General features: G+C 36.2%; 1 protein-coding gene across 1 annotated transcript in view; it reads right to left on the bottom strand.

Annotated features, from left to right (window-relative positions):
* Positions 1-4,571: 4,571 nt before the first annotated feature.
* The window catches only part of ADAM23 (ADAM metallopeptidase domain 23), a gene marked incomplete at both ends in the record, with an annotated part of 61,475 nt that continues 42,040 nt past the window's right edge, over positions 4,572-24,006 (bottom strand). Inside the window, 7 exons of the mRNA XM_079538880.1 lie at positions 4,572-4,718; positions 8,626-8,680; positions 12,100-12,190; positions 19,687-19,798; positions 21,365-21,533; positions 22,307-22,426; positions 23,227-23,332. Of these exons, the coding sequence (XP_079395006.1) occupies positions 4,572-4,718; positions 8,626-8,680; positions 12,100-12,190; positions 19,687-19,798; positions 21,365-21,533; positions 22,307-22,426; positions 23,227-23,332 (800 nt within the window). The remainder of the gene's footprint in view (positions 4,719-8,625; positions 8,681-12,099; positions 12,191-19,686; positions 19,799-21,364; positions 21,534-22,306; positions 22,427-23,226; positions 23,333-24,006) is intronic.

Below are 24,006 nucleotides of genomic sequence, written 5' to 3'. Positions count from 1 at the left end.
TCTTGTGCTGGCTCAGAAAGTGCACGCTATGTCACAGCTTGTTACGCTAACAGTGATAAAGATGAGGGGTGCCTCCCCTTTATGACAGGCTATTTTAAAAGAAAATTTTAATGATGATTAAATAGATGGGCATGTGATTAGTGGGCTTCTGTACATCTGAGTATTCCGAATTATGTTGCCTCTAGCAGCGTGAAGTTGCTCAGAAGTAACACACATTGAGTGTCTGCACTGCTCTCATCTGTGGTCCTTGTACTTACCTAGAGGCATTTATGTTCTTGCGTTGCACAGTTTGACTAAAAACCTCTTCAACACACCTGCTAATGTCTGATCATGTGCTGCTTTGCCTGCTGAGCTCTAAACAATAGATCTGAATGGAATTATAATGCATAGCATCAAGATGAATCTGATCCTGTGACTTTGAGCTTTCAATAGTGTTTGGTCTAGCTTCACTACTACTAAAATTTCTAGTTATTGAATTTCATTTTTCAGTCTCTATTGTTTCTGTTGTTTCACGTTGTTTCTTGTTTTTGTTTTTACCTCTTTTGTGGGTAGGAATCTGTAATAAGTGCATTTGGAATACATGGGATTTTCTGCTTTGTACATGACCAGCTGTTGTAGTGTTGGTTTTGTGGTACATAGTGAGAGATCTAGGAAGATTGCTCTTGCTGTGTAGTAGTGAAAGAAAGACCTGATTGCTTTTTTTATTTTTATTTTTTAATAATTTATATATCGTCTTGTAAAATTGAAGGCACATATGACTCTACACTATTGCTTTTATGTTTGTATCTTGCAAAACTCTTAACTTCTGTTTTAAGGAATGAGTGTCCATTGTAGCTATAGCCAAAATGTTTGCATGCTAATATTCAGTTTATAGACAAATTCTTCTAAGTTCAAATGGTAGGAAATAATAGTAGATGATAGTGGCTCCATTAAACGACAGTTCTAAATGCCAAGCATGCTGCCATGTATATGTATCTCTGAGGGAACTGAGGCAAAAGACTATTTTGTTTTCCTGGCTGGAGCTTGAGAAAGCAGAGTTGGTCTGACAATAATGGGGAGAAAACAAATAAAAACAGTGATTGAGTTTCATTCTGTAATCCACTAAAACAATGACCATAGTATTTAGGAAGGCCTTCAAAATATTTTGTAATAGTTGCATCATCTAGGCTTTAAATATTATTCAGACTGGTGAAATGCAAGAAGGCTCCTCTCCACTAACTGCTGCACACAGGTCTCACTGCCCTCCCTGCAGCCAGCAGAGAGGACTAATGCAGCTCTGCTCTGGTGTCACACAGCCCGCGGGCAGTGTCTTCTCACAGAGGGAACCTTGCTGTGACATGGGATAGGCTGAGATCTTTGGTAAAAGTAACTTCCTGTCATTTTCCACTGCTCGAGCTGTGACATCTTGAGCAAATAAATTAAAAAACAAAAAAACAGCAACAATAAGAATAAATAAGGAAAAAATGAAAAAAATTAGAAACTCATCCATTCCATGTTCATGAAATCTTTTAATCTTGCTAAGATGCAGAACAAAGACTATTGAGTTTCCATTCATTAGCAGCCAACAAAATATGAATATTGTCTTCCAACAAAAACTGATATTTAACATCAAGTTGTGCACTTAAAAATAATTACAAATAATCTTAAAAAGAAAGAAAAATAGTGGAAGCAATAATGAATATAGAACATGACTGAGTAGGCTTAGACTTCAAGTATTCTATGGCATTTCCTCAGACATCTGTCTTAAATTTGTGCAGTACCCATCTTTGCATAGTAAAGAAAGATTTGTTAAACTCCAGCCTTAAATAATCCCTTTAACATGCACCTATACATCTGTTAATTTGCCTAGCAAATTAATTCTCTTTTAGGATCACATCAATTCAGTGAGAGCATGCAGCAAACTGGAATAAGCAGTACAGTTACCACAGTTTCTTGTCCAGGTGAACAGATAAATAATGGAGCAAACATACAGTGGGGGAACCACAGACGTTACTGGTAGTGACATTTGATGACAGTGATGAACAAATTAAATGCACACGTACCTTTCAAAGCACAGCAAAGACAGAATGTAGAAAATGAGCACCTAACTACAACAGCTTTTATTGTCTAATGCCACAGAAAGCACTTCAGCCTCGACCTGCTCTGTTCTGTCTCATCACTTGTATTCTATACACGTGGGGCAGAAGGCCACTGTGTACTTCCATGTACAGGCAACAGCTGATGAGTGGAGCGTAAACTCAGTCAGGAAATCATAATTCCTATGAAACTGCTGGGGTAAATAAAAAGTTACTCCAGCACTGACTGTATGTACATAGAGTTGGGGACCACTGTGGTCTGATTTAAAACATCACATCGCACATTTACAATGTTGTTTGTGAAATGATTCTCAAAGGTTTATTACACAGGTAGCTTACATACATCCAGTTGATTTCATTCACTTTAATTTTTGGTAACCAGTAGTATTTCCATTGTGGTTACACAGCTTTGGGAGCAGAACTGTTACAAACTTGGGATCATGTTCCCAAGCAAACTAACTTTATAAGACATCGATGTATTTGCAAGGATTTTTGGTTTGCCATAAAAACTTAGTTCTGCTTCAGGCCAGGCAGGAATTGTTCAGGATATGACTTCCAATATGTACCCATAGCGACTACCTGTGTGCAGCACCTTTAACTCCTAATGTAGTAAGTGTTTAATGTGATTGTTAAAGCTGTTTGAAAACATTTAATAGTAATTGTCAACCAAAACGATACGTAGTAATTCTCTTGTGAGACTGTTGGATTCAACGTTATCATAAGAAATAAAACTGAAATGAGAAAGATTACTTTTTTTAAAAGTCAGTCACAGGAAATCTGCAGCATTTTTATTAATGCTCTGGCTCCTAAAGCAAACTTAAGAAATGGATTTCCACTGAAAATAGATGGAATACCTCACGTAACTTCAGTTCCGTAGTTACTAATATCCAACCTTTAAATCAAAAATTACAGAAGTCTTTGCTTCTGGGCTATCAGTTGCAGCAATACAATTTCTAGGTTGCTTCACTTAAATGATTTATTCCATGTATTTTTTTTAAAATCAAGTTAAACAGGATGAGCCAGATCTCAAAGGCCTATAAAGGAGTCCTAAACAAGCTCTCTTCATATCTTTCCCATTTCAGACATGCAGGTAGCCTGCTTACTACAGGAGCAGCACAGCTGCCCAGCACTTTTCTGAAAAATCTGCTTGTAATTATTTAGATACATCTTGCGTACAACACCCCCTAAAATTATATGCATTTTGTGTATTTTGTAACTAGCTAGGAGAAGCAGAGTGAGAAAAATTGATTTTTTTTTTTTTTTTTTTTTGCATTATACTTGGAAAAGTCGAATGCAACAAAGAGATACAGGGAGTGCATTAGAAATGTCAGTTATCTTTGCAAGTTGGCTTGAGTAAGCAGAAGGGAAGAAAAACTTATTCCAAGCTTTTAACATTTTGCAAGTATTTTAAGGCTTATTTAAATTTGTGTATCGCAGGATCTAGACAACTGGAGGAAAAAAAGCTAGAATTAAAAAAAAAAAATCTTGGCACTTCCGTGATTGATTTGAGGGTGTTACTTTCTTACATTATATTACAGAAAATCTGCCAAAAAAATTAGTGAAGAAGGAATCCGGACTTATAGTCAAACAGAGATATGCATTTATACATTTCAATTGTTTTTAGTTTCAAGCACACAAACTTAGGATCGTATCTGTTTGGTGTTAGAACTCCCTGCATCTGCATGCTATTCTCTGCCTTTTTTGAGCAAGTCCAGAGCACTGGCTGTAAAACATGCTACAGAATAAGAGGGGAGCAAAAAAACAAAAACAAAACAAAGAAAAAATCAACATCAAAAATAGATTTACATAAAGAATAGAACCTTTTTATATGGAAATCCTTTTCTGTATATATATATATATATTTATATATATTTATAATCTGTGAAAATGATACATCAAAATCTTATTTCCATATTTACACTTTTTCCTTCTCGGGAGAACTCCATTCATCACTCACTTGCTTCCATATCCAACAGTCTCCTGGTCTGGCAGACAGTGAGCTCATAGAGCAGGGAGCTCCAAGGCCTGGTGACAAAATGCACTGCGTGGCCGAAGATCAGTTGGAGCCTGCTACCAGCTTCCCAGTGGTTTGTAGTTATTGGGCTGCAGATTCTGCTTGGGGTCAGCTTGCTAGCTTGGTTGTTTATAATGTGAGCCATGCAGGTTACCCTTTCAAAATTAGCTTCTCATGCCACTGGAGTTTGTTAAGAGAAAGGAAGTCATGCGAACGCAAGTGAAGTTAGAGTGCCTGTAGGCTGGAAAAAAATCTCCTGCTATTTCATGATTTTGGAATAGTTCTCTTATTGCACTTGGTCTTTGTCTCTTCCTTTGTTTGAGAAAAGAAAAAAAGAAAACCGATTTTGAAATAGTTTGCTATTAACTTATCAGTTAATAATAACCAGTGAAAGGTGAATGGAGGAAGTATTTTCAACTTATCTCCAAAAAGGACAGTTTTCTCTCTCCTCAATTCCAAACATCTCAACGTTGTCGTTGTAGCTATGGTTTATGTTCTTCCTTATTTAGTTCCTGCACAGCTAAAGATATCATACCCAAAAACCAGTAGTGAAAGAAGCAGCTCTTTGAATTGCATTTCTTCAGATAGGGCCTTGTTGACTTGGATCGAACCTTCGTTTTTTGACATTTCTTCCAGGTTGCATCAAAAGGAATAGGGAAAAACAAGAAAGGCAGATCATTAGTTAGGTATGACAGGAAGAAAACCAAAGCTGAGGTCATAGTAAAGTAAAAGGCTCACAGTGAGACAGCATGTAACATTTGCAATAAGGAATTCGGTCGTGTGCTTTCTGTAGCATAGTAATAAGCATTAGTTTCTTTATGAAGTTTAAAAATCATGATGGTATACAGAATCTATTTTTGTAGTAGTTGAAGTGGTCTGTATTTGTTGAAATGCTCAAACCATAGTAGTGTGTGTCCGCTAGGCCAAGAAAGCATGCATGCATGTGCCTAAGCAAAGTGAGCCAAAAGTAGTATGTAAGCACACAGAGACTTGGGTTCTCAGAGCAGGTGCTCATCTTTGGTTATATCAGAATTTAGTTTGCAAGTTGTATGTGAGGAAGCTCAAAGTGCCTCTGTGAGCTCTTACCACACCATCGACCACAATTGCTGTGAATCTCATTAAGGTGCAAAATACAGCAAAGACATCACACTCGAAGGAGACTGGACAGTTCTGTAAGTTGTAATCAGAATTTAATGTTAAAAGCAGATAGCAAGCCAGTAGGTGATATCCAGGCTCCTACGATACTGGTATCTACCCTATGTCAAACAGCAAGACATCACAAAGCAACAACAAAAGTTAGGTGCAACCTCCCCGGTATCTGGCTTTATGTGGGGCATCAAGCAAGGGGCTCATGCATTTAGTTGTCCCACTGGGCATATGCACCACTACCGCCACCAAACTGACATGCAAAAAATATGGAACAGGAATTCACAAATTCCCTAAAAGCTACATACCATCCCCAGGATTTCCTATGTTCTGCAGGCCCGCTAACTACTATAACTGCTGAAATATTAGTAAGTATACTATAGGCAAAGCTTTCCTTGTGGTTAAGAGACTAACAAATGTGTGCAAAGGCAAATTCTCTTTGAGAAGACTGCTAAAGACTGGTCATTCCTGGGCATCTTTTGTTTGGTTTTTGAGTACCACTGTCTACATGTTTGTAAGGTGTGTGCTGTTTAAGAATGACTGGCTTTTAAAATATCACTACGTTCATCTTTCTAACAGTTGCCTTCCACAAGTACTGGAATAACACCCGCTGGGCTAATACTACTTCAATGTCTCAATCCATCCTCTCTGTACAGCAGATAAGTTTGAGGCGAGCGTATACTTTTTTTTTTCTAGGTCAACTTGCTGAAACTGCCGTATTGTAAACAGTACGAATATAATGCCCTCACCCTGCATCTGACCTGACCAAACAATGCTCATTCTCTAGTTTCATCTAGCTGAAATACACACTTTGAGGAATGTGATACTAATTAAATTACTGTCTTTCTTCACTTAGGATATTCTGGTAACAGTGTGGTACGAGGGGGAAAAAAACCAAACACCTGACACACCAGAAAAACATCTAAGGTAAGAATGCAAAATAGTCTCTGAAATCCTAAGTATCAGGTACAGTGTGAACAGGGCAGCATGGTACACACATGTAAAACATCAAGGAGGGCCTGCCACATCTTTCTGCTGTGATCTCAGTGCTTTACAGAGCTGTACAGTAAGGTGCCACCCAAACTTGCCTTACAATTTCATCATGAGTTATCAACCATTTTAATGCTAAAATGAAGACAGTATTCTTAAATCAGCAGATAGAACAAGTTGCTGTCTTCCCATAGAAAATTACAACAAAAAGGAAAACTAGGTGACTATCACATCCTCAGTAGCTGCAGTCCACACCGTTTCATAGCTATGTTTTATAGCAGCACAAGGTTCCTGTACAGCGTTCAGCTAAACATCAAGTAAGCTTCTGCTAAATCTCCGTGGCTCTGGTCCAATCACATCATCTAACTAGATGTATCTCCAGGGCCTGCTTTCATACCTGCCTATTACTTTGGGCCCATAATCACGCCTAGCTGCACACAACTAAAGTATTTGAAGAACAGGAGCTCTGAGCACTTGGCCCAGGACACAAACAACAGCGCTTTGCTGAAATAGCTTTTGACAGGTAGCAGTGCAAACACTGCATAGGTAGAGCCTGTGTCACAAGATGAATCAACTTTTCTGTTAGAAAATCAGTGGAATGTTTTAATGTATGACAATAATTACCTGTGATACACAACTGAAAAAATTAATGAAATAACCTTTAAAATTCTTCCCTCTACCTGAAAAAAACAAGCCTGCTCTCTTTAAACAGTGCAGCAAAAGCAATTTGAAAGCTAGGGGCTACAGCAGACCACACAGAAGGGTGCTGCATTTCTTTGTTGTTTCGTGTAAAATAAAAAAAAAATAATCTGTGAGAACTTTAACTTCTTGCAATTAATATTTTAATGCCTGGTTAAGTAATGACTCTCAGCATTTCAGTCTCTGATCCGACCAGAAAAACACCTAACGTGACCAGAATTATAGACTACTGTGAATCAAAAAAGCAAACTACACTGTAAAATGATACAGCTAACACTGTCTGCATAATATGGTTGTCTTTACAAATGAGAAGTATTTCAGAATATTTTTTTAGAAGGCTCAATATATGCAAGAAATACCTTTCTGTGTAATCCTTAGCATTATTTCCCACTAGTTAGTAATATGGTGACACAGTAAATTACTTTGCAAGTCCTTTTCTTAACTACATAAAAATTTATTCCAAACCGCTAGTTTAATCACTTAAAATAACCAATGTTTTCATAAGCATTCCTCCTAACGTAGGATTCAAATTCTGGTTTAAGAGATTAAATAAATAACACTTTTCTTGAAAAAAAAAAAAAAAAAAAAAAAAAAACCCACAATACCTGATTGAAATTAAGAAAACAAGAGGCTAAAATTAGCAGCTTAAAATATTGACCTGCTATTTATTGTAATAGTTCAAAAAAAAAAAAGGGAAAAAACACATTGTGTGATTCTAACACTGATGTTTGTGTAGGTAATGGCTGTATCCAGGTCATGCTGCATGCGTTAAGGAAGGGCTGGTAAGGGACTGAAACCTTATTCCTCATCAAGTGTCTTACTGCTTTATCTTGCATAAGCTTTTGGGGTCTACGTGCATTTGCATGGACCAGCTAAAAAAGTAGCATCTATATGGACTGTGCAAGTCTTCAGTCTAACTATTAATCCTCTGCTTAAAAAACAGAAAGCTTGAGCTCTAGCTAAGAAACAATTGCTGGAACTATACAGAATGGTACCTATGATCAGTTCTTCACTGTCAGTGAAGTGATACAATGAGAAGCAGCTTTTCATGTGCTTTCCCCTAGTATTGATTCTTAGCAGCACTGCTTCATTACTAGAAATTGCCTTGTACTGCTTTCCAAGAATGAATATACGCTAGAAAAATAAGCAATCATGTGTCCCTTAAACTGACATTGCAGCAGCCAATACAAAAAGCCCACATTAAAAACTACTCTCACTGTAAAAACGTCCTTCCTAGATCAGTCCTGTATAAAATGTCATGTACTGAAATCTTGCACAGATTTGCTACATTGAAATGAATGTCATGTTTCGTGAATACCGTATTTCTACGTACTTCCCAGCAGAGTAGAGAGAAATATGTAGTGCAGTTTAAAATCCAACAGCTTTACAAGTACTATCCAGGCTCAACTGAAGTAAAATCTACATCCTAACGAGGTTTCCTCTCAAAGCCTTTAACTTCAAGCCAGAAATGTTTAATGAGACTCTTATATCCCTGAAAATTCAATCAGTCAAACTTTTTTCTTCCTTAGCCTATCCACACATCAACTTGATTAGAAAAATTAATCTAGAATTCATTCTTGAAACTGGAAGTCTTAACCTCATTTCTCTAAGCTTGCATCAAGCCGCCTTTTATGCTTCCCCCTCAAGCCTCCCCCCACCCCATCTCAGTTCATGAACAAAGTTTGCTTAGTTGCAGCTTACGTTTGATTTGGACTTGACACCACAGTACCGTATGTTCATATGAAAATCTGATAACCTGTGAAACAGAAATCACATCTCCCAGTTTGTAAAGCATTAGCTACCTTCTCTCGTATTTGCAGAGACTAAACATATTGCTTGCTTTTAAAGGACACATTAAAATCCTCATCTGTCTCTCCAGATAGATTTGAAGCAAAGTATGAGGGTCTACATGTGCTAGCCCTCTTTTGTACACAAGTTGAAAAGCCACCAACCCCCAAAAGAAACATGCACTTCAAGCTGTGAGCTAGGCCAGGCCGGTGTATTTGAGGTTCTGCTACAGAATGAATGAGCACTTGTGTCTTGCTCTTGTAAGAAGAGCAGCTTCAAGAGTCTTTTCCAATACAGATTCTCTACAGAAATAACAATTTTCTACAAATACACAGGCAAAGGACTGACAGCAGGATGCAAAGTGGAACACTTGTGAGAGTAGCTGAAGGGAGGCAAAGCACAAAGAAGAAATAAACTATCAAATACTGCATTATTTAAGACAGGGAGGAATTGTCTAACCATCTCTGCTCGTGCAAACTTTCAAGTGTACGCATACCCACACTGCTTGCAATGCTAGCAGCTGCTACAGAAGGGCTGCAGTTTGGGCCGCTGGTTGTTAAAGCGTGAGCTAGCTTACAAAGAGGAAGAAAACACCTAAAGTTTTTGTGTTTTAATGAGTTGTAGCGTGCTGTCAACAAATTATATTTTGTATTACAAGTTTGTTATTCAGGAGTAAATACTGTGTCAGAAAAATATAGATGCTATTAAAACACATCTCTGACATCAGAACGCTGGTCCAAAAGGAAAACTCAGTTCTTTCAGCAAAATGTACTTGTGGTGTTCCTAACGTTAACAGTCGAGAAGTCTATATATGATTGTTCTCAAAAAGGAAAGCTTTTAACAGAAATATTAACACAAGTCTCACAGAAAATTGGGTTGTATTTAGTTGAAAAGCTAATTGCACTGAAGCATTAAAAAAAAAAACAAAAAAAACAACAAATTAGTTCGACAGCTTACCTGACTTTTTCTGTGCTGCTTACATACTTTGTTTGTTTAGGGAAAAAGAGAATTATTTCCTATAATTTAGCATCTTCTGGGATACGTTTAAAAAAAAGTGCATCAATTAGTTAATGCTACAGAATATGCCCAGTATGTACTGAAATTCTGAGGGAAAGCTCAATGCTTAGACTGCACCTACACATAAAGACATCTTCCAATCTATCAGTTTCGGTCTCTCCCACAGCTGAATCCAAATCTGTTACTGAATACTCTAAAATACAGACCTCACTGGAATCCCTTGCTTTGAGTAATAGACAAGATGAAGTAACACAACAAATCAAATGTTCATTAACAATTTTTTTTTAAATTGTTTATAAATATGAAAAACATTTATCTCAGAAATACTATGAGACCACAAAAACTATATGGGACTATATTAAAATTTTGGTGCTTTGAGATACGCTGTGGCAACTACAAGTACTAGAGGCTGACCCAGGGATGTTGACTGTACAAATAGGGGGACTTAAATTATTTAACCGAGAAGGAGCTGTAAAAAAAAAAAAACAAACAAAAACCAAACAAAACCAGAAGCTCAAGGTAAGTAAATCTATCAGCAGGTGTTAAAAAGATAACCTACCTATGCTTAAAAAATAATGATTAACTGAGGTTTTTTTGAAATGTTGGATAACATCTGTTCTTACTGAAGCAGATGAGGAGCCTGGAACACCAGTGCTGCGACTGTGCCAATGCCTGTGCTGGGATGCACAGGGAGCGCTGCCGTCCCTGCTCACCGCCAGCTCTGCTGCATCGCTCGGAGCCCAGAACAGCGGTGGGAGAAATACCAGAAAGAATGCAGCAGGTCCTGGGTCCTTCTGAAAGCACCGACACTGGAAAGCAGTTCCACAGGAGGTAAGAAGTGTATTTTCAGAAGAAAGGGCAAACTATTTTGTTTTCACCTGGGCTGAGAGATAGTTAGCTGCATTTTTCTTCTATATGCATGTGTCATTATGGCCACCGGATCCTAAGAAAATGAAATACTCAAAAATAAGACAACGAATGTTTTTAGGTGACTTTGAAACTGAATGAACAGATAAGCAGGCCTGATCATTATTTTCTATTCTGATAAACTTCTTAATCAATTAGGAAACTTTTTTTTCCTACTTCTCAACTCAGATATAGAATATGAATACGGACCATATATTACGTTCTTTCAATTATTATAAAACCCCAATTGAGGAATTAGCTTGTCTTATTATGGCTCGTTTTAATTCACATTATTGAAAAGCAATAGCAAAAAATATCATGAGAAATTACTTGTTGCTGTGCTTAGCACTGATTTTTAAGGCTAAAAAACCACGGGTTCTAAATTAAGGCCTTCTTTAACAAAAATTGGACGGTGTGTGCATACAGACTTCACACTGCCAGAAAAACAAGAACATTTGTTCTCTTCTTTAAGACTTAAGACTCTTCTTTAACAGTTATGAGTAGAATGACTGTAGTCATTTCACTTGTAACTCTTGATAAGAGTTGCTACTTGCTCTTGATAATAAAGCACATTGAATTGAAATGGGTGAGAACAGTTTTCATTTTCCGAAGAGCTTTCAAAATGTTCTCTCAAAACCTAAGCTGAAATTCTTTAAAAAGTCGTGAGTCAATAATAATACAAAAAAAAAAAAAAATCAGCAACAAGAGCCAAAAGTTAGCCGCAGTATTTCTGAGACAGCTGTTTTAGCAAGACACTTTTTTCACTTAAACTATTCACCTACTGCCAGTACACAGCATTTTCACATAAGAAAAACTAATATTTAAAAAACCATAGTTTTAATGTACTATAATGTATATACAGTATGTGTGTGTATATATATATATATATATATATAAAATGTACTTTTCATCTCAAGTGAACGGACTTAAGTAATCATGGAATTGAATGGACCGCAAGAGATCATAAAGTCCAATCTCCTGTAAAGCAGGTCCCTATCACAGGTTGCACAGGTCAGTCACTGCTACCTGCTCAGTCAAATTCACAGGCAAAGAAAGGTATTGTCTGCTGCAGAGGGAAGGTTAATCTTGAGGAAGCCATAGCTCTTAGCAGTTAGAAATTTATCATTTGGATTTTTTAAACCCTTGTATTCATTTTCTCTTGAAAGAGAATGACACCACTAGCTGGAAGTGAAAACAAGAGCTTGCTTGCTAACTGTAGATGAACTCACGAATGTTAAATTGTTTCTTTTGTGGCTGTTCAACTTTGCACCCTGATGACGTTGGCTAGTTTTGAATCCATTTCTTCTGCTTGTTAAGCACGCGTGTAAATTTCTCTCTTTAGTTTACTGTCAATTGCATAGGAGTTAACTCAAAACTCTTGTAGCAGGAACTCAACATTCAGTGATGAAAGCAAGAAATAGAACTGCCAGAGCCACTGAAGAGAAGACATGCGGCATTGCTTACTTAAAGCCCCATCCTGTCCCCCCAAGGACAATAGCTGCTACCAGGATGGCACCAGCGATGGAGCCTATTATAAGATTGGTGGCACTAGGACCTGTGATAAAGGATTACGGTAAGAAAGATGTAAAAAAAACAACCACTATATTCACATAAAGTGAAGCAACTTAAAGGGTAGTCAACAAGGTAAGGAATGTAGACAGCACGCACAGGGTGATGTCTGTAGACAATTTCAGCAGGCCCAATTTACTTTTAACAAGAGAATGAAGAAATCTGTTGGTCTCTGCACTGTGGGCTATGTTAACTTCTACCATAGATAAACATGTAGTACTAGAGGGTAAATTCCACTTTTCCTGTTATCTAGTTAATTGATTTTTCAACTAAGACATTTTCAACTGAGATGTTTGTGAAGAATTACTTAACTTAAAAATATAAATGCTGTATGTTTTATGACTACAGCAAATGGGGGGAATAAAAAAATCACAACCCCCTACTTAATACAGACTGTGAAAGGTGGTAGATGCTTTAATTTGAGCTGACAGTATCTAGAACCACTTGCTGAGGCCAGACTTTTCCTAGTTATGTCAATGCTAAGTTTACAAACAATTCTTGACAAAGGAAAGGATTACATAATAAGGACAGAAGTTGACATAAAAGCTGCATTCCCATTAAGCTTTCCAAACATCAAAGCGTGTCTTCATCACATCTTCAAGAAGCTACTTAACAACAAAGTAGGGGAAGGGTGGAGCAGGAAAAAAAGAGCAACAAAAAGCAGCAGCACAAAATATATTTGTGCACTTTTCTGAGAAGGAAGAGAACACCTAAATAAGAAATTCATAACTGAACCTTAAGTGCTCTACTTTCACAGAGTGCAAGAAAACAGACAATACAATTGAGCATTTTACCATTTTAATTGCTCTGCACAAAAAAAAAAGCCTATTGAGCGGTCTTTGATGTAAAGGTAATTGCATTGCATCTGAGCTCAAGGCAAATCGAAACCAACACAACAGTTCTTTTGCAATATATTGCATACTATGTTTAAACATTTAAATATTCAGGAGTAGTCTTTAGAAACAGTTCTTAGCTCCTCCTCTCCCAGCCTCTGAAAATCAAAGTTTCAACACAGCAATAAAATGACACTGAGTTTTGAATGTTATATGACAGCTAACATAAGGAAGAAAAAGGAGTAGCCAGAGATCAGCAAAGGAAGGACAGCTGTAGTAGTTTGACATTTTAACCTTCTGCCAGGCCCCAGACACTACAAAAAGAAAGTACCTCAGGGTCTAGGATTTAGAGCTGTGACCTAACTTCACTGTATCCATCTCGTACTTGCTGTATCAGTGCTCTGGGATACACCAGTAGCTAAATGAAAACTAAGCCCTCAGTTTATGTTAGTAACACTAATCAGAATGAAACAATTACTCTGCAAACATGTCATGAAGTGATGCTGAAAATAAGCATGATTTATCACTATAAATAAGTAGGCATAAAACTCAGGTAAAATAAAAAAGTACTTTCCCCTCATCTTTCATGGGGGGGGGGGGGGGGGAACAACAAAAAACTACCTTGTATTCTGCCATGAACTTCAGTTAATACTTTCCTTTCTGAGGGCTACACATTTACTTCAAGAAGAATGATTATTTGCTACAAGGAAGCATAGCAAAATTATATGAGGCTTAAACAGTATCCCAAGCCTTTGTTTCAAAAAATTGCTTCCTGCAATTCATACAAAAAGAATATTTAGTAATATTAATAAAAAACTGGAAAGAAATAGAGTGAGCTTTACAGATATGAGCAGTACACAAATTTTACAACAGTAATTAAAAGTTAATTTTTCACGATTTAGAAAATACCTTGCATAGACTTACCTTTGAAGTCTCACCTGGCTCTAAATTAATAGGAGTGAGTATGGTGCAGGGTAAATGAATGCCATTTGATGGGCACTGTACTCCCAATTAAGGCTTGCTTTCAACATTTCACAACTTAATGAGCTACTGTATCCAACTTGGATGTATGGCTTACTCTGGATTTTATCAAATGATTGCACACAACAAAAGACTGGAAACACAGAAACTAATTGACCCATAAAAAATTCTAGAAACCTTGTTAAAAACTCTAAAGCTGATTTCTTTCCAGACATAGAATGCTCTCTTTCCACAGAAAAAAATATAGGGATTAGAATATAAATTAAATATGGATTAGAATATAAATTACATCTTTATCCAACTCATTAAATGGCCACTTTTTAACATCTCTCCTCTGACTGCGTTACCTGGTTGTTAAATATTTGAAAAAAGACTGTGGAAAAATTCAATGAAAATTCAGACAGAAGAGAGATCTGAGACAGGTTAAGTTAATGGACAAGTTACCAAACTGTGTTAAATAATAAATGAATCCTAAGCAGCCATTTTTCATAGAATGGTTATGGTTGGAAGAGACTTCTAAAGATATCATCCACTCTTCCTGCTATGGGCAGGGGCACCTCTCACTTGGCCAGGTTGCTCAAAGCTCCATCCAACCTGCTATTGAACACTCCCAATACTGAAGCATCTACAACTTCCCCAGGCAACCTGTTCCACTGCCTGACCACCCTCATTGTACAAATGTATTTCTTATATCCAATCTAAATTTATCTCCTTTCAGTTTTAAAACCATTGCCCCTTGTGTTGCTACAGGGCCTGGTAATCTCCATCTTTCCTGCAAGCCCTGTATACATATACAAGAATCAAATAGCCACTGCTAAGATTGAGTTAATAGGCAAACACTTAAGATTCCAGTTCCCCAAAATTATGAAGATGGTAAAAACTGCTTACATGTATTCACATATGAATTCTATGCTTCAGTATTCTACTGTCTCATGGTAATGGAATACTAGAAACAGAATAACTGGAAGCCTTACTGTAAAATTATTTGTTTATATATACTACTAAATATACTATACTACTATATATACTATTAGCTAATAGTTATCAGACTAAAAGCCACAAAGAACATGTTTCTGCTTTTTATCAAATAGCCCAGGTCACCCTGATTCTATTTTGCGAAGTAATTACAAACATACTTTTTTTTTCCCCATTGTCTTCTGAATTTGGTGTAATGTAAACATTCAGACATTTAATTTCACTGTGACAATTAAAAATTCACAAACTCATTTGTTTTATGCCCCACATTATCCCAGACAGGAGAAGGTTCAACACTGCATGAGCAAATCAGACGACACAAACACAGTCAAGTCACAGACAAATACGATCACCACATGACAAAGCTAAAGGGGTAAATACACAGGGAGCTCAGGTGCATACGGTTACCTCACACACTAGGCACCAAACATAAAACTCAAACTACGAAAAATGCTTACTCTATTCCCCACCCTGTGCCTCCAAAAATCACCCCCAAGGCCAGAATGGTCCCTGCCACTGCACCTATTAGCCTGTTAGTGGCCATGCTCACTGTGTGGAGGGAAAAGGGAAGATTTTTTAAGAAAAGGATCACATCATATATGTCTGAAATGAAAACATGAAATAATTCCTCAAAGGAATACTTTATAAACTCTTGTCTGGTAAACAATTCAAGCCTCTTAGCAAACTCTCATTTACCAAATACTGTAGCTTTAAAAATTCAGATATAAGTTTTGTCTTACTTGAATACCTGCAAATATTTCAGCGAGAAGTTTTCCCATAAATGTAAGACTACTTCTTTTAGCTTGTGATTGTATTCTTGTTTACTTAAACAGGGAACATCTTCAACTTACTACTTTACTAAGTTTAAAACAGCCAAAACAAATGAATCACCAACAAGAAAATTTCCTTTTGGTCATCAGAAACATACTGTATCCATAGTATATAACTAAGCAAATGAAAACTGTTCATTTAGAAACAGTTCTTTTGTGTGGGGAAAAAAACACCAAAAAATGATTTAAATTAATTCCTTTACTCGTTTGCAGTATTTCCCTTTGTAACTGTATTTACCACTCTACATTATATAAATAGAAAGACATACAACACCTTTTAAAGGGTAAAACTGACCCTGGAACTGTGCTTCTGCACAACGTTCTGCACTTCAGTATGTTTACAGAGCCTTAATATGCTGAGGCCTTATTTCTCATTTTTGGAAGAAACTTTTTGAGAAAAAAAAAATCTATATTTCATACGTTGCAAAAAAAAAAAAAAAGTTAAAATGTTGATAGATTCATTGCATCATAATTGAACATAAACAAGCATATGAATTCTCTAATGGGAACTTTTTCAGGGACAAAGACTATATCATCTTCATGCTTGGGAGTCTCTTTTGAAATTGCTTCTTAATTTTGTTTGTTTCATATACACAGACACACACACACACACACATACACTTGAGACGTAAGTTCTCGTGTTAAAAACAAACAGTATTCCACTAGTCAAACAAAGTCCCAGTTCCATAAATGACAATGCCAAGAAAGACCCTGTGTGTATATGGAGTCCCACCAACTTCAAAACCATTAGCCAACACTGCAAAAGAATTCAAAGTTTCTGCAGTAGCCAACCACCAGCAGCAGGAGCTCCTTCCCAAAACACCTACCATCCTGAGCTGCTCTCCTGTGGGTCTGTTGGTACAGTAGGTTGCAGAGTTTAGACTAATTGAAGACGTATGTATCAATATACTTAAGGACCACTAATTTTTAAATCCTCAAATATAGTATAGAGGCACCAGTAATTGATGGATGATACAGAATTCTCAAAAGTGCAGCAAAAAGCTGAAATTATCAGCTATCATAATACTAGATAAACAAATACCAATACTATTTTCCTATACATAGTTAAAACATAGTAAGAAAAACGCGTGGAAAAAGTGTGAAAAGTTTTAAAGCCATTTGAGTTTTCACATCTCTGAAAAGCTATATAACCTCTCCCTAAATAATTACCTTCTTCTTACCATAAGGAAAGTAGCTGAAACCAGACGAAATTAAAGCCCTCAACTCAGTAACGTACCAGGGCTCCTGACTTAAGCAAATCTTTTCCCAAAGCTTTTGACAGTGCGCAAAGAGGATTCTGGTTTATTTACTTTTTTCCCCCTCTTCTATCCAAGTATAACACTTCCAACAGAGGTACTAAATTTAATGCAAAGAGCTCATCAAGAGGTTGCTCTTGTAAGAAAGAGCTGGTGTCTGTACTTGTATGTGGTATAAGGAAATAGGTAGATGGAAGTGATCTGGATTTATTTGAAATGATGATTTGTAACAGAACTGTAGAAGGACTAGAAAACATTTGCCAGGGTTCATGTAAAAAATATTGCTATTACAATACAAAATAGCTTTCTACTTTTTTGCAGGTACTTCCTGGGAGATTTCAGTCTGAATCTGTCAAATATCTAAACTTCTGACAGTCAAAACTCAACACACCTGCTGCCATAAGTGACAAACTTGCTTACTGTAAAGAAGAAAATAGATCCAACATTTTCTAATACAGAGGAAAATAAGTACATCTACAGTGTGATACTTGAAAACTTTTTCCATTTTCTTTACATGTGGACATGTGCTTTGAAGAGCAAGAAAAACATAATTCACTGTTTTCCACTTATGAGAATATAATTGCTTTAAACTCTCATGCATTTACTGCAGTCAGCAACCATGATCAAAACTGCAAAAACTGAAGGTTTGACACACAGGTATGGCTATTACCTCTGCCTATGCTTGATTTCTTGCATTTGCTTGAGTTTAGAAAGTCAGATTATATTCATACTAGATATCACTCTCTGATGTTGGATTTGGTTGAGATGTGATGATGTTCTCATAATTGACTCTATGTTCTATTTTTTTTTAGTTTTGAGAAAAGAAGACTGGTTCTGTCTCTGAAATATAACAGAAATTTAGGGCTAAGGAAAAACGAGTATTTTGGTTTCTGTCTCAGACTTGTACACTGGCAATGACAAAGGAAGCACTGATAAAATAATGGAAATTATTTTAGTACTCTGGATCTTTTCAGAACTATGGAAAATTATTTCTGTATTCTGTTGACATCATCTCTCAATGGAATCCTCTATTAACACACCTAAGGAGTTTATAGTATCTGTCAGTATTCAGGTTCCTAAATTCATTTGTAGGTGATTCAACATCAATAAATTACTATAAGAACATACAAAAATAATTCCTTTTCTGAAATTCTTTGAATCACATTGTAACAAAAATATTCTCCCTCTTTTCAGTGGAGTCCACTGAAAACTGGAGTATAAACTACATGTCTGTCCATTTGAAATTATACCAATTAGTTTCAATTACCAGAATCTAACCAAGATGAATATACCTCCTCTGTTGCTTTTTTTTTTTTTTTTTTTTTTTTTTTTCCCTAAACAGGATGAAATAACTGCTTAGGATTTGGAAATCAGCAACACAGTACTTCAGAGTTTATAAGCAGTGTTTCAACATTAGGAAAGTGGAATGATAAGAATCTCTGTAAGACAGCGTACGAACAGGCAGCTCTATAAAGAACTGCAGCAGGGTTAGGTGTCCAGGAAGTACCTGCAAATATTTCCAAAGAGAAATCCAGACTGTTTTACACAGCTTCCTTCATGCTAGGAACCTGTTCTGAGATGGCCTCTTCCACAGTTCTTGGTAAAGCTCTACTGGAACCCACTGGACCAAAAGATTATGGCAGACCTGACAGAACTGGAGCAATTCTAGAGGGACACACCAAAATTCTGCCTCCTCATCATAGAATCACAGAGTATCCCCAGTTTGAAAGGATCCAACAAAGGTCATTGAGTCCAACTCCTCTGAAGCCCCGGACACTTCAAAGAGTGATCAACTGCAGTGTAAGTACTACATTTTTAAGCTTCTTTTCATCAGCTTTATAGAATGGTCTGAAGACTTCAGAAATGGAATTTAGCTGCAAAATTTTGTTCAGGTTTATAATTTGCTTATTGCTTTATCTGTAAACACATAATTCTGGATGAAGACAGTCTGATAAGGGCAATGTCCTGATGACAGGAAAAGTTTAAAAACCTTAGACAGCCCAAGGCAGAGAAGTCAAAGAGAATCTCAGATGCCTTTCTTTCCCTTCGGAAAACATTTTTGATTAACTATTTCCTCAATAAGTCCTCATATTCAGCTGAACTGAATACCTTCTATATAAACAAGAGTAAGCAATAATGGTTGTAAGAATAATGAAAGTCCTGAATATTTTTTTTTCCTATCCCTTGAAATCTCAGTGCCCCAGAACCAAAGCTGTTTTCACCAGGAACACTCCACTTCTTCCTATTTCTTATTCCACAGTATCAGAATTATGTGAGAATGGCTATGGGAAGTGGAAATCTCTAATAAAATATAAATACTCAGACATGTAAAGTAGAAGAGCTACATTTAGTGAGCTTCCAATCACACACACAAAAAAAAACACCCTGAAAAAAAAGATTAAAAAAAAAAAAAAAAGAAAAGAAACTGCATATTGCTACCTATTGAGATCTCCCCAAAATGTAAATTAGAAAAATAGTTTAAGCAATTCTCAAAGGAGGAAGACCTACATCATTTACATGAAGCAGAATTTTACTGTGGTACTGACACACACACGCACAAAGAGTAATAAATATTTGAAATAGTATCAAAACTGAAATCACACAAACCCTTGGATCCTTCATCTTTCTTGTTACCAGTATCCCTGATAGGATCATCAATACTGCAGTCTGTCCCAGCCCAGGAGAAATTACAAATACAAGTGGCTTCATTACTGCAGACCTGGAAAAGAAAATAATAAAATACAGTTAAAAAGCAATTGCTGTTATTTCAATTTATTTAACAAGTAATGAGGTAGTTAATTTATGGAATAAAAACTTATCTGTTCATATGTTATAGCAATCGCACTCAATGTTTAGAAAGAGTATAACAATGCACCAGTAGCCTGTAAGTTTGCTTTAACCTTCTAAATATACTTGTATGCTAGGAAAAGTATAAATATACTTGTATGCTAGTTCCCAGTGATTCCATCATCATTTGCACAGGATGTAAGAGATAACAAATCTGATCCACTAACAAATTACCTACAGTCATTAGAGCTTCAGTCTGGATGTCCTGAAAGAATACAAACATTCATATTTAAAAATGTTCAAGATTTGGTCATGCTTTACAGCCTCTGTTTTACAGTCTCTTTCCATACAGAAAAACTAAGATTTTCAGTGCATCTGTCATCATGAGAGGATGTGAGAATTAGACAAAACAAAAAAGGAAGTTTGACTGACTGAGGGATTCAAAGGAAAAAAAAGGAAAACTGTTAGGTACCAGCTAATAATATCTTTTGGACACTGGAACACAATCAGAAAGTCAGACTAAGTAATGCGTGCACGAAGGATCAGAAATAGCATCTGTGATTTGTTTGGTTTTTTTTTTTTTTCATTTAACTTTTATCTTACTCTGCTTCTTGAAGTATTCACTGGAGAAACTTATCTAGAAAGATGATAACAAATGCATCTTATTACAGGTTTGAACAACTGAAGTATTCTTTAAGAATAACTTGAAACGGAAAAGGTATCAGAGGTCTCTGACTAGTGCTGCTTTTCAAACATACCAAGATTTCTAGATCTCTTCTTGATCCTCTACATTCCATTTTTATAGTTTTTCTTAACTTTGCAGGGCTCAGATTTGCCTTTCATTTTCAGTTACACATAACAAGAAAAAAAAGCCTTTTATGTACAAAATTCAGATCCTTAGGCAACTATCACAGGCTCACTGAATCCTGCACTGGAGAGATTTTTAACAATCTTACCATTAAGACATACAGCAGTGGATCTGTTCTTCAAAACATTAGCATCTGAAGACAGACAAACTTACGGGTAGAAGAATATAATGCACCTGAGTGTAAAATGCTATAATTTGTGTATGTTCATGAAGTATGTTCATATCATCTCTGTTTAGGTTCAGCCTTTTACAATTAAGTCATCAGGTATAATACAGGACCAACTTAATAAAGGCATTAGTATACAGGAAGAACTTTAAGATGAGAAGTAGCTTGAAATATGGATAACATTTTACAGAAGTCTTTACAATGACTGATGTAAAACTTTCCTGATAATACAGCAACACTCTGGATATAGCTGCAGGTCTAATTTGATGATAGTTTAGAAAGCAAAGTTGTCTCTGCTTCACAGAATGGCAACGTTCCCCAGAATCTTAACATGTTTTGTTTGTTTTTCAGATCAACGGGTCTCAGGAACGCTTGCAAGCAGAAAACACCACAGGGTACACATTAAGATCGCATCTAGCAGAGAGCTGGAGAGGCTCAGCTGCAAACTGCAGGCACAGACTCACCCCATGACCGGAACAGACTTTTCCATTCGAACCAATGGGACAGCTGCTTATGTTCAAGGATTGAATTGGCAGGCACTTTTTGTCCAGACACATCATTTGAGGACCGCATGGAGCTCCATCCTCTACATAACCTAAATCTGTATCATCATCTAAAAGAACATGAGCACCACTAGGAGAAATAAGTTTTAAGGTAATATTAGTATTATGACTGCAGTCTTTTGGAAAATATTAAACATGTCAGTGTAGATAGTAAAATCCTCATGACTTTCTCACATTAAAGCATATGGGAAGATCAAACAAAATTACAATCTTTGTCCATAGCACGGACAAAGTGTTGAAGTAGTTGGACCAAAAAGAAGTTTACATAATGAAGCAAATACACAATTTTGTGAAATAACAGAAGACTTAAGAATCATTGATTACTCAGGTTCTATCTCTCTAATAGAGCACTCTCTGCATGACAGTAATTTTGACAATATCTTTAAAATATAAATCCAGTAGTGTGCACAGTAAACTAAAACCTATTTACCTGCTCTCTAAATGAACCGTAGCTTAAGATCTTACCTGGTCACCACTCTTCACAATTCCCTTTCTCTCAACCATCACTTTTTGTACAGTTATTTCTCTGCAGATATTATCTTTAATCTATGGGTCTTTGGCAGTTAAAATTATTTTTTTCCAGAAAAATATAATGCTGAACATCAAACTCTCAACCACGCAATTTTGCTACTGTGGAGTCCAGATAGAAGGGTTGAGAGGGCAGCCCACTTTTCACCCTTTTTAAATATGAAATATTTTCTCTTAGTCACAAGAAATACCACTCAGAGTAATAATTTCACTGTAAGATATCAATTATTTTTAAATAATATATTTATACATTTAACTTCATTTAACTAGATTTGACAGACCAAAATCATCTTGAAACACCGCAGTATCTTTTACCTGCAGTCTACTATTCGTCCTTGATGATAAAAAGAATTTGGGATAATTTCTCCTTGAACTTGACCAACTCGTGGAACTTTAGTAAGATTAGTGCAGAGCAAAAAGCCACAGAAAACATCGCTGTAAAAACAAAAACAGAAGAGTTATGAAGTAGACTTGCAAAAAAAGAAAGACTAGTTACAATGCTGCTAATGACAGCAGGTAATACATTGCCATAAGCCAGACAGCAGACATTCAGAGTATAAGTTTGGAACTACAGTACTACTGACAAGAGGCAGAAACAAGTAGGCGTGCATTGTAATGTGCCAGTGAGCAATATTTATATCACATTCACGTGAACAACAACTTATCCACGTTCTATACTACAATGGAAAAGAACCAAACCGTACGCAGCTTCGTAACACCAGGCTACATCACATTTTCATTCATTTAACATCTTCGACATTTTTCATTAATGTGAAGTTTGAATTTTTAATTGCTTTTTATTTCACTTGCAGGAACACAGAAACATAGTAATAATAATGCGCAGAGCGTGTGTGTTAATTTTGGTAAAGTACATTCTTTATTTGTGGATTTTTTTATAAGTATTTATACATACAAAATATATATATACACCAAATCTCAGGCATTTGGATATAAAACTGACTTTTTGCTGCCTTAGCCCCTACTTTCTCTGAGAACATTGAAATTATTTTATACTCTTTTTTTAAAAAAATCTGGAATTCTTTAAAAGCATATTGCTGAGTCACACATGGATTCTTCAGAAACACCTATGGTACTTTTTCAAGCTGCAAACATTGTGAAGGGGAGAAGATTCAAAATAATGCAAAACACTGCTGAATTACTGATGAAAAAGTAAAAAATACACCAATATTAATCTTTCTTTTTGACAGAAATCAGCTCTACTAAGCCAAACTTACTGTTTGCTACACTGAATCCATCGGTCTCCATCCTTTCCACAGTTTCCTTTTTTTGTGCCTTCTGTATTAAGCTTCTCATAGCAAAATTTGTCAGATCCTGAAGACTCTGTTGATGAACAAAAAAAAAAAAAAAAAAAGGAATTTCACAGGTTATGAAAGTATTTTATTGCAGCAGTTTTCTGGTATGGGAATACCAAACACACCAACACCACCTACAAATGGCTTTTCTAAGGTAATCCTCAGTGTTTACAATCGGCTTGGAACTATTCTAGAAATCAATCCTTTCAGTGACTGTATTGTTTTCTTCACTTGGATTTATCTGTAGTCTAATTTTGTTTACTTCTTAACATCTGCATGTAACATTAATCTAACTTTTTCTACTGCAGAAAACAAAAAAAAAAAGGGTAAATAAGAGTCATTTGCAGTAAAATCACATGTACAGAAAACAAAACAAATGATAGAAATATAAACGTGTGAGATGCAAACAAATTAGTTAACAAAACTTCTACTGTTTTTAATATTATCAATAAAATAAGCATCAGAGGGCAGCATAACACATAAAAAGGCATCAGAACACAAAGAAAATGTTATCTCCATCCAATTTTACACCTATATAGCATATTTTATATTGTGCTAAGATAGACAAGAAATGTTAAAGCTATATTTCTCCCCTCTCGTCCCCTGAAAATGCAGAGATTCTTCAGTCTCAAGTAGGCAGCATCAGCATTTGCAGCTATGTTTGTTTAGATGGAATGCAAGAAAACATTCAGTCCTTGAGTA

The sequence above is a fragment of the Tetrao urogallus genome (assembly GCF_951394365.1).
Source record: "Tetrao urogallus genome assembly, chromosome: 8".
In the NCBI taxonomy this organism is placed as follows: Eukaryota; Metazoa; Chordata; class Aves; order Galliformes; family Phasianidae; genus Tetrao; species Tetrao urogallus.
The sequence above is the reverse complement of the archived record's forward strand: the minus strand, read 5'-3'. Positions and strand labels throughout refer to the sequence as shown.